This window comes from Falco punctatus (assembly GCF_963210335.1).
Source record: "Falco punctatus genome assembly, chromosome: 7".
Classification (NCBI taxonomy): Eukaryota; Metazoa; Chordata; class Aves; order Falconiformes; family Falconidae; genus Falco; species Falco punctatus.
In genome coordinates, this window is record NC_137587.1 from 29,426,709 (window position 1) to 29,437,235 (window position 10,527).

General features: G+C 39.6%; 1 protein-coding gene across 1 annotated transcript in view; it reads left to right on the forward strand.

Moving 5' to 3' along the window:
• The window catches only part of TTC8 (tetratricopeptide repeat domain 8), a 53,635-nt gene extending 51,358 nt beyond the window's left edge, over positions 1-2,277 (forward strand). The window contains exon 15 of the mRNA XM_080395112.1: positions 1,613-2,277. Coding sequence (XP_080251238.1) covers positions 1,613-1,729 — 117 coding nt within the window. The 3' untranslated portion in view covers positions 1,730-2,277. The remainder of the gene's footprint in view (positions 1-1,612) is intronic.
• The last annotated feature ends 8,250 nt before the right edge of the window (positions 2,278-10,527 follow it).

Genomic DNA, 10,527 nt, shown 5'->3' on the forward strand with positions numbered 1-10,527 from the left:
GAATTCCAAATAGGTAAGATGAAAGAATACAGAGTGCATAAACTCAAGGAAAACTAAAGTTACATTCTCATTTTAATACCCAGAAGCTTTGTGTGTAAAAGTAGGCATTCAAATGTTTGCTTTTGAGAGTAAGTCAGGCCAACTATGTACTATAGAGCTATAAAGAAACTTTATGCTTTTCCAAACACCCAGAAGATGAACAATTGGTTAACAATTCCATTTACAGTCTTTAGCTGTTGGCTTTTTCAGAATGTGAAGTGAAATAGTATCATATGATTTATCAGTAATTATAGAAAGAGTATAATTTGTTCATCCCCTGATCTTACTGATCTCAAAAGGAAAGTCTGTTCTTCAGCTTTACAATCTTTGGATTTTGTGTGTTAGTAATCTCTTTCATACAGAGTGTCTCAGACACTGAATTATCAGCATGTCCAGCCTTCCTGTTAATAAGGAGAAACTTGTACAAGTCTTTACATTTTTCACAAGAAAAAATTGCTCCTTTGCTTGTGCCTACACCGTCAAGATTCTGTTATGAGTCTGTGTTGTGTGGGCCGCTCAACTCCTACAGATACTAAAGTACATGCAGCAAGGAGAGAACAACCCATTAATTTGTAAGTGTATCCTCTCCATTGTGAAATATAAGACGATTTTGAATAATTGCATTCTGTACTTAGTGATTAAGGAGTAAATCCTAGTCTGCAAATGTCTTGTTTAGCTTTTGCACAAAGACCCTGTATAGGTTATGGAAGGGGACAGATGGCCAGATCAACGAGCTGTTGATGCAGTGCGGTAATGTAATCCTTGGATTTGGTGTAAGGCCATGGTTTACAATACATAACTTCTCTGGCCAGGACCCTGGTTTCTTCCCCTTCAGAGAATTTTTGCTGCACTGAAGCTCTATGTTGACTGATGTAGAGGCAACAGAGGCCTCCCACTGCCATTTTCCATAGCTTCTTCCTTTCCACCCAGGAGCTATCACTTTTACTAGATGTGTTCACAAACATTTGAGTTCTTTCTTGCTGAACCCACTTTCTCAGATGCTTTCCCTACATACACTTCCTCCTTCCAAAAATGATGGCTCTTAAGGAAAAAAGAAAGTTCACGAAGTAAGAAACAATGTGGAAACATACTTCTAAAAGCAGCAGAGGAGCAACATCAGCTCTCCCTCTTGTGCCTCTCTGTGAGAAAGCAGGAAATCACGTGGAGTTGGCGCTTTTACAGAGGCCTGATTTGGTGTGTTTTGCCTGTATATACAACAGCACTTCTATGGAGGTGAAAACCAAATCTTCTGGGTTTTATTCCTCCTGACTTCAAGCACTGGGCATGATGTACCTTGTCCATTCTCCAGGAAGTCATGTGGAATGGGATATAAAATTACTGTCTTGAAGCATTCCTCCCATTAAATCATATTTCTGTCTTTTTTATTCTCATCCCTTAATGTAAGGGGAACAGAACCCTGAGTTCAGAAGCCTCCACACTGACTTTTATTCGTTCACTCTCAGGACCAGCTATGTCTAAACATCTGTGAGCATCAGAAATGTACTGCACAGAATACATGATGCAAATACTGCAGTGCTTGGATTTACAAAATTAGTTTGTGTGTTTCTTACAGGTTGGAGATCTTCAGAGGAGTTACACAGCTGCTCAGAAGTCAGAAGAAGCATTTCCAGGCCATGTTGATACACAACAGCTCATCAAACAGTTAAAACAGCACTTCGCTATGCTCTGATTAGCTTTTTTTTTATTATATAAAAAGTTAGCTAGAGCGAATGTCCCATACATCTTTTTGAAAATACTAGCTCTAAGTAGATAAACTATACTTAATGCGTTCCTGTGGCAAAGCCTGTGTTACTTTGAGTAGCAGGAAAGTTTGAAAAGTCCTGATTAGTTTTTGTCATCTCAAAACATATCACTTACTAAAAAGCAGGTAGAATATGTTGCAGCTACATACATGAGATATTACAGGAATGACAGGATACTGTCAGTATGACAACTTTGAAATAGTTGTCTGGTATATGAGCAAGTATCCATTTAATATTAACGAACATTGTAAAGGATTTTTTTTTTCTGACTTTTCTGCAGAAAAAAGTGCTTTTAACAATTCCTGTGTGACAATCTGTTAAGTAATATAGAGTTAGAGTACTTCCTATCTGGTCTTCAAACTGCATGTTAAGTTTTAAAAGTAAAATTCCTAAAAAGAATTTAAAATACATATGTAAAGCAGAAGTTCTTATATTCCTTGTTGTACTGTATGAATAAAATAAATTCCAGTTTGTATGGTTTGTCTCATTTGTTTATATAAGTTGAAGTTACATTCTTATGGCCGTGAAAATTAGTGAGCCATCTGAACATATTTTGAAAGACTCCACAGAACTGGGACAAAATAGCATAAATATGTGTGTTCCTCTCTACCCAGGAGAGTTTATTGTTCATCTCTGTGAGGTCAAAGGATATTTAGAAGCTTGCAGGGTTAAGTACTAGTAATTGAGAACAAAGCAGTGTTTGGGTGGTTACTTGTGCTACCACATAAGCACTGTTGCTAAATAAATATTTGGATCATCCTAACTACAAGAATACCACTAATAGCAACAAAGACTTTCTCTCTGTCATACATCTTTGTGTTCTGACTAAAAGGGATAAATTTGCATGACCTGCCAACTTGACTTTTTTAAAAGACCTTTAAGAAACGTGGGATGGTAAGGCATTCTGAAATGGCACATCCTGAAACAGGCCTTTAAAATGTTTTCATGTTTCTCTGATACATGAAGGGATTATCCTGGTTTAGGAAGCAACCCTAAACATGCTTATGAATATTATGTCTTCCTTTTGGGCAGTCGTTACTTCCCCACCCTCATCTTTGTATGACTGTTGTAGCTGATGAAGGCAGATGCTGGACTGCTTAGAGAAGTGTACCCACAGGCTTCCCTACAGAGCAGTCTGTAGATGCCAGTTGGAAACACTGCCATTAGCTGCTGTCACATCATGTTGTGAAATGCAAAAGCATTACTGGGTGAATAGATGCAGCATCTTTAATGGAAATATTTTTTCCACATTGGTCTTTATATTGTCAGAAATTTGTCACAAACTAATTAAGAGAGAACCTTAGTTACCAGTAATTTTCATTTCGTAAATAAGATTTTGCTTTCTGCTGAAAGGGAAGAATTTATAGGGAAGTTCCATCCTTTGATCTACTGTAGTTATACGTTTCCAGTTGACAGCGCCAAACTTAGGAAGCTACCAGAAAATAAAATGTTTGTCTTGGCAGTTTAAACACAACTGTTGAGAATTTTTGAATGTCATACTATTAAAGTATTTTTAAAATTGCATAGTAAATAAGATTATTTCTACATGATCTGGAACAGACACTAGTAATACAACTTCAGTTTTTAATCCAGTGTCACAGTTCAATAGTTCCTCGTAGGTGCTTATAAGATACCACTTACTGTGATCCTGCTCAAGTTAATGGTCTGAATAACTCCACTTTTTAGCAGACAGTACTCCTTAGTCTGACATAGAGATCTGACATGATTATTCTTTTAATATTGGGGGATGTGTGGAGACTGAAAGGAAGAAGGTTTATGGATTGTAAGGAATCCTTTACACAAGATGCTTGTGCAAATTAATTATTAAAAAGCCCCATCCCACACACAAACAGACAAAGTTCTAAATAAGGATTAAACCTTTTAACTCCCTAATGTGCAACATCTGCAAGCCATTCCAAATCTACTTTAACACAGTGTATTTTGATTGCCCCAAAAGCCAGCACCTGTTTGCTTTGTTGACCTTTCATGCCCCAAAGCAAGGGTGCAACAGCACTTTTTTCACAATTAGCACACGTACAAATTAAATGAAATCTGGTAATGAGTACAGCACCACAGTGAAACAACAGATGAATGAGCAGGCTGTTTGCCATGGAAGAATCTTTCGATTTTGTTATATGCTCATTTAGTGTGAGCTCCAATGAACAGATGAATCGGCAGGTCCTGGGGCAAACCACCTTCAGTTAATTGAGGACGACATAGCACAACACAATGCATCAAAATCTGTATTCATTTCTGCAGTAGGATCATGTTAGGACGGTGTGACCTTAGTATTGCAAGCAACATTTTCGTAATGCAGAAATCATGTTTCCTCTAACCTGTAGCACAGCTCCAGCTATGTCCAGCCAGCATTTATAAAGCCTCTTAGGAGTAGAAAATAAAATGCAATGAAAAAGACAACACAATTTTTTAATCTACAGGGGAGATGGTGTCCACAACAATGCTGCCTGGAAGGCATCAAAGCAGATGTCTGGGAGGTCTTGAAGTTTCTATGTCCCTGCAGGAAAGGTCTGTACAGTTTATGGACGCTACCACCGATTTATTCTGGTCGGTCTTTTGACTGGCCATCTTGCTGGAGTCTTTCTGGTGGATGAATCCTTTTAAAAGTTGATAATGAAGGGTTAAGTTATTAATGAGTTTTGATTGTTTTGCAAGATGTTATAGCCACAGCACCAGCCGCAAGACTGTGGCTGAAATTAATCCGAATTCACAGTTAAGGGTTATGGACCATTTTGGCTGCAAAAAGCATCCTGAGAGGTCATTGGGCAGGACAGAAGCAGGTTGCCATGCCATTAGGTGCCAGTTCAAGAAGCACTGTAAGACTTTGCATGACGATCCCATTTTGTTGCTTTGATCCTGGTGTTGTTTTTTTTCTTTGCTTCCTGTCTTTGTAGGCTAGAGGGTGAGATTTGGGGGTCATTCAGTCTGATCTCTGATATGACACAGGCCAAATATTTTAAGCCTGGAGCTCTTTTTAATGAACCCAGTTTGTGCTTGACTAGTAATTACCTGCCAGAGCAGCAGCAAGTTTTGGTACAAAAAATCTTGTTTGTCTTCTTTCTGATGGATGATTTCAAGCTCATTCATGTGCCATCCCCCCTCTTCACCCACCCCCCAGCCAGTGGGGGTACTCGTTATGCTCCAGCACCAGCAGCTGAACCATCATTTGGATGTGCCACAGCTGAGTAGGACCGTGGCCATTTTGCCTCCTTTAGGTAATGCCTGCTTTGCTTTTGTCACCAGAGCCATCACTGGCATCTGTGACAGTTATTTTTGACCAAATACACTGTTTCTCTACCATAGAGAGTATGACATTGCTTAGAAGAACCCATTGCCCCAATGCACTTGGACAATGCACTTGGACATGCCATTTTACTCTAAGCAGCAAGAAGCAGTTGCTGTGAAAGAACTTTCTGGCAGGTATCAGCTGTGCCCCATTCAGCAAGGACAGAACTGAACAGTCTGAAGTGCAGGCCAAAAATCAGCTCAAGGTAACGGATAGGTGCAGGGGAAAAGCATCTGCCTGCCCAGCAAGTTACCAAGCCAAGTAAAAGGCTTTATGAGATCCCACCTGGTTCCTCACCTACTCCAGAGGAAGTCTCAGAATTGCCATTTTAGCATGTTTCCAGATGAAAGGCATATTACAGCAATATAAAAAGTGGGGCATGAAGCTGCTGTGGAATCAGACTCAAAGAAAGGGTGAGCTTTCATCAAAGGGCCAGGGCAAGAGGCAACTCGCACAATGTTGGAATTTATTTAAGGTCTAGGGCTGCTGCAGCTTCTAGTTCCCGGCAGATGCCTGCGTGTACACACACTAATTCTGCACCACCAAGCTCTGTGGGCCACAGAGCAGTATTTTACTGATATCCCAGCCATCACTGGGAACAAGTGAGCAGATGGTGGATGTAAAATACAAAATGCTTCTTTTGCTATAAATAAAAACAAAACTAAGTTTCTCTTTGTGCCTCAGAAGTTGAATGAAGCAAAAGCCAAGAAACCTTGGTATTCAAGTCATAGACAGATTTGTATCTCCAGTCATTCTCCAATTGCATTTGAATTCCTGTTCTGGTAAGTTAGTTGTATTACTGATTTAGCTGTTCATGTTTTCAGAGGTTGAGAGTGCCAAGAGCTGCAAATGCTCAGAAGTGTCTGTAATCAGGTTAAATCTGGTAAGTATTTCACCAGAGAAATCAGATTTTATTGCAAAACTATCACATAAACATACCCTGGAGTGCACTGAATAACTGAATGATCTGTGCAGGTACTATGTTTACCTTCTCTATCTGTTGGTTAGTTACAGCAATTGCTTAGCGCACAGCCTTCTCCCTTCTTATATTTAGTTTCAAAAAGGGTCATAAAGGTTTAGCTGAAAAAGTCTTCCTAGTTAGATATTGGATCTGTATAGAATATATCAGAAAAACAGAAGAGATCAAATCAATGAGTTCATAGCAAAAAGCTCTCTTCCCAACACAAAATGCATTATATTTAATTGTGCATGTGAATGTATCAGCACATAAAACTGTGGGGGGTTTCCCCATGTCCTGCTTGCTTCTTGACAGGTATTGCCAGTGAAACTGATTATATTGCTTCAAAGACAAGTCTTGAAGCCATTAGAAATGAGGTACAAGAAGAAACAGCAGGATGTAAACCTTGCTCAGCACTATGGAAAGGGCAAACTTACTAAGAGCCAGGAAACTTGGTTCCAGCAAGCAGACCACCCCAGCAATTTCATCTCATTTTCAGCTTGTTCAGTATAAACAACTGTAAAGTAATTGTCAAGATTTTACATTTTAGCTTTGGTATTATTTTATAATACTGTCAGTTCCATATTCTGCCAGGTCTATATCCTATAATAATGCCAAGCACTTTCAAAGAAATTACACGTTAACTCATTAGTCCTTACATACAATACATTTAGATCATCCTAACCAAGGGTCATAAAACCTTCCACCAAGTGACTGTGGTCTATTTGTATATGAGATACCACACAAAAGCGAATTTAGGAAGATAACCTTAGACTGCTTTTATTCCTGTGAATTACCATAAGCTAACAGTTCAGGGTTCAGATAAAACCACAATCATCTAAAATACATGGTTAATGATGTTGTTTTCATTGGTAGAACAAAACCAGATGCCTGTATTTGTCCTGGCTTTTAAGGATGTAATTGTTGGTTCTTCCAGACATACTGATGTGGGCCTAGCAGAAAAATTAAAAGCTTCTGACTTTTGCCCACAATCCTGTAATGTCTAAGAGATAGACTTAAAATGCTGTATCATTACTAAGCACTTATTTATTATGGTATTAAATGGTAGCTGCTTGCATGAACTCAATATTTGAAGTTCAACATAAATCCCGGGAAGGCAGGCTAATAAGCAGGGGACCACAAACCATTCTAAGGTCATATATCAAGAATCTCTGCAGTGTAATACAGGAATATCATTACTACATATACGCAAGACATCCACAAAGAGCCTGTATCTTCAAACTGGGCAGTAGTTTGGATAGTGAAGGAAATAACTCTCCAAGAGTTCCTTAGAACCCGGTCTAAATGAACATTGGGAAAGGTGGGTGGAATGAGAGATCCTGTTTTGCAGGGGTATATGTATATTTGTAAAAAATAGAAAATTAATGGTAAACATAATGTGGCTATTTATAAATGACTGCGGTAATTTATACTTTGCAACCACCCCTATAATAATCTTTATTATCTTTATTAGAAGATGTGTATATATTTATCAAACAGATTATTTTTTAAGCAATTACAAGCAAAGTTCAGAAACTTTCAAACCCCTGGCATTATGTGATGGGTCTCAGACTGTCCACCCGAAAACAACATCATCTTTAAAGAAAAAGTTAGACATACTCAGCAAACCTGGAAAGTGGTTCTAATTCAGCTGAAGCTTCAGATGCTCCAAAGACTTTAAAAACTAAAAAAACACCAGCAGCAGCATAGATACCTTTACCATTCGATCAAAACTTGAAAGAACTTGAAACAAAACCTGAGTAAGGGCAGATTATTTGATTTTGAAGGGGATGGAGAGTTGTTTCTTGGAGTAGCCCATGACTCATGTCACGTCATCACCTACAACTTCAGATCATGTTATCATGGTGGACCCTACTGTGCTACAACATGAGCCAATGACATGATGTGAAGCAATACACGCATTGTAAGCAAATTCCTTTCTGGCTAAATATCTGTCATTTCACAGAATCATAGAATCATTTAGGTGGGAAGAGACCTTTAAGATCATCAAGTCTAACTGTTAACCTAACACAGTCAAGTTCACCACTAAACCATGCCTCGAAGTACCACATCTACAGGTTTTTTTGAATACTTGTAAGTTTCTGGGCAAACAAAGTAATTCAGGCACAGATCTTGCATGAAGAAGAGTAAGAGAAAAACTGCAGTGTTATTTGGATTGGAAACAATGTTCTCATGTTATATGAAGTCACCTTTGGAGATTTTCACCTAGTAACATAGTTGCCTTTTCCAAGGTTAAGTTATGTTGCAACACAATCACGTTTATAAACACATGCAAACAGACAAACTTTACCCATACAAGTGTGTTCAAGCATCTTGTTACATGGTACTTTAAGATGTACATACTATAAATAAATTTTCTTTCCCCCTCTGAAAGTCCCACTTTTGTTCAGGTTTAAGATACCACAGCAGGTAGTTTAACAGGCCTCAAATAGTTATAAATGTATTGGTCTTTAAGGGGTCCACAGAGCACAGGTGAACATCATGCTGCCACGCTCCTGGGAGCAGCTCTGCACTTGTCTTTCTGACCATGCATGTTTGAAAGTCAGAGCTAGGCACAGTCATAACATTTTTCTGCCCCTTCAGGAGTTCCTATCACCATGCTGAGTGTAACCATTTTGTTTTAAAAACAGCAAAGGAGCTCGATACAAGGAAGAAAAGTTCTTCTTTCATGCTCTTTTTTCCACACATAAGCACAGCAGGTAGTCAGTGATGTGCTTCCCATCAGCACTGTATATATACCTGTAGTAAAGCATCTTTTTTTCATCAATCCTGATTTCAGGGGCTTGTACCAATGTTTTCATCTCTACGTAGGTGATGAAACTGCTTACAGCAGAGAACCAGTAGATACAATAACCCCCTCACAGCTGCTGAGGAATGAGAGCACTCTCAGGCTGAGTACATCTCACTGGGCAAGAAGAAACCAACCACCCTGCGATGCTGCCAACTGGTCAGGGCAGCTCTCTTACATGGGTAAACTTCAGTATCCATACAGCATCTCTGGTCAGGTTTTGATTAAGCTTTAAGCAGCTAAAGTTACACTTGATAAAAACCTCAACAGACAGCTCAAGACGTTGTTTTAAGGCTTGTCTTACCTTTAAAAGGAAGTTGTTGAGAAGATGTGGTTGCCCCAGGGCTTTGCATAGCTCTGAAAGGCTCAGGAGGCTGCTTGCCACTTCTCTTGGCTGGCACACTGCTACCACTGAGATAAGGCAGGGAGCTGTAACCCTTTCCTGGGAGTTACAGCTCAGCTGTGTGGCTGGAACAGGCTGGCACATGACAGCTGGTGTAAGAAGCACCTTTAGTTTCTGGAATAAGACTTGCAATGTTTGAGAGTTTTTCTTAAAAGTAAGCTGAAAACAGGAATAATGATTCTGATCACTGTGAACTCCGTCTCTGGATCAGACAGTTGACCTGAGCTACCAAGCAACCTAGGATTCACTAACAAATATTAAGTGTGGTTTCTCCTCTTTCCTCAGTTTTTATGACCTAGTTTCATATTTTCTCTCAGAATGTGTTCATCCTGCCACGCTGCACTTGCACTCTTCATGACTGTTTCCAGGCAGTTTGGTCTATATGATCCCAAAAGCATTCCTTTCTTCCTCCAGCTGCTGACTGTATAAGCCTGGCTTTTCCCAAAGAAAGAAATGCATTCCTCAGACAAGCTTCAGCTCCATTCACTTGAGCTGCCACCATATCGGGCCAGCTTTGCCATACAGCCACCAATAACTCTGGAATTGGTTCAGATTTGCCATTTGCTTGAAGAGAACTGCAGAACAGTCCATTTTGGTTGGGCTTGTCTACTGGATGCTTTGGGTTTGTCCTGTGCACACATTTGGAAAGCAAATTAAATTTCATTTAATTGATCATGCTGACAATCAGGAATGTCATCCTTTTCCAGCCTGATAACCTGCATTTAATCTGGTGTCCTTCTCCCGTGTTCTGGAGGTTTAGAAGAAGATCACAACAGCAGACATGAACAGTATTTATTTTTAGCTATCTCCACTGCTTGTGTTTGACTGCTGTCATGCAGGGCTACATAAGCAAAGTTCTTGCTCTTTCTGCAGTACACCAGAAACTCCAGAACATACTAAATCTCTGCAATTTCTAAAATGTATGGTGATAATAGATTGCTTAGAATAATCTTCCCTGAGATGTTCACAACAGCGCTGTCAAATTGCCCCTGCTAAGCATGAGATGTGCTATTTGGACACTTTCCAGACCCATCTCCTCCGCAGTGCAAGTTCACTGTGTGTTTACAGCACTATACTGTAGCTTTTCACTTTGTGACCCTACATGTCACAAACAGAAAGCTGGACTTGTCAGTGGCCAGCCCACCAGCTTCAGATGCCACATGAGGTCCTTGGACAAGCACAAGTTTGGGTAGCTGTACCCTGCAGGAGAGCTTATGTTGCCCAAGGTTGTCCTGTGCTCCTATTGCATGA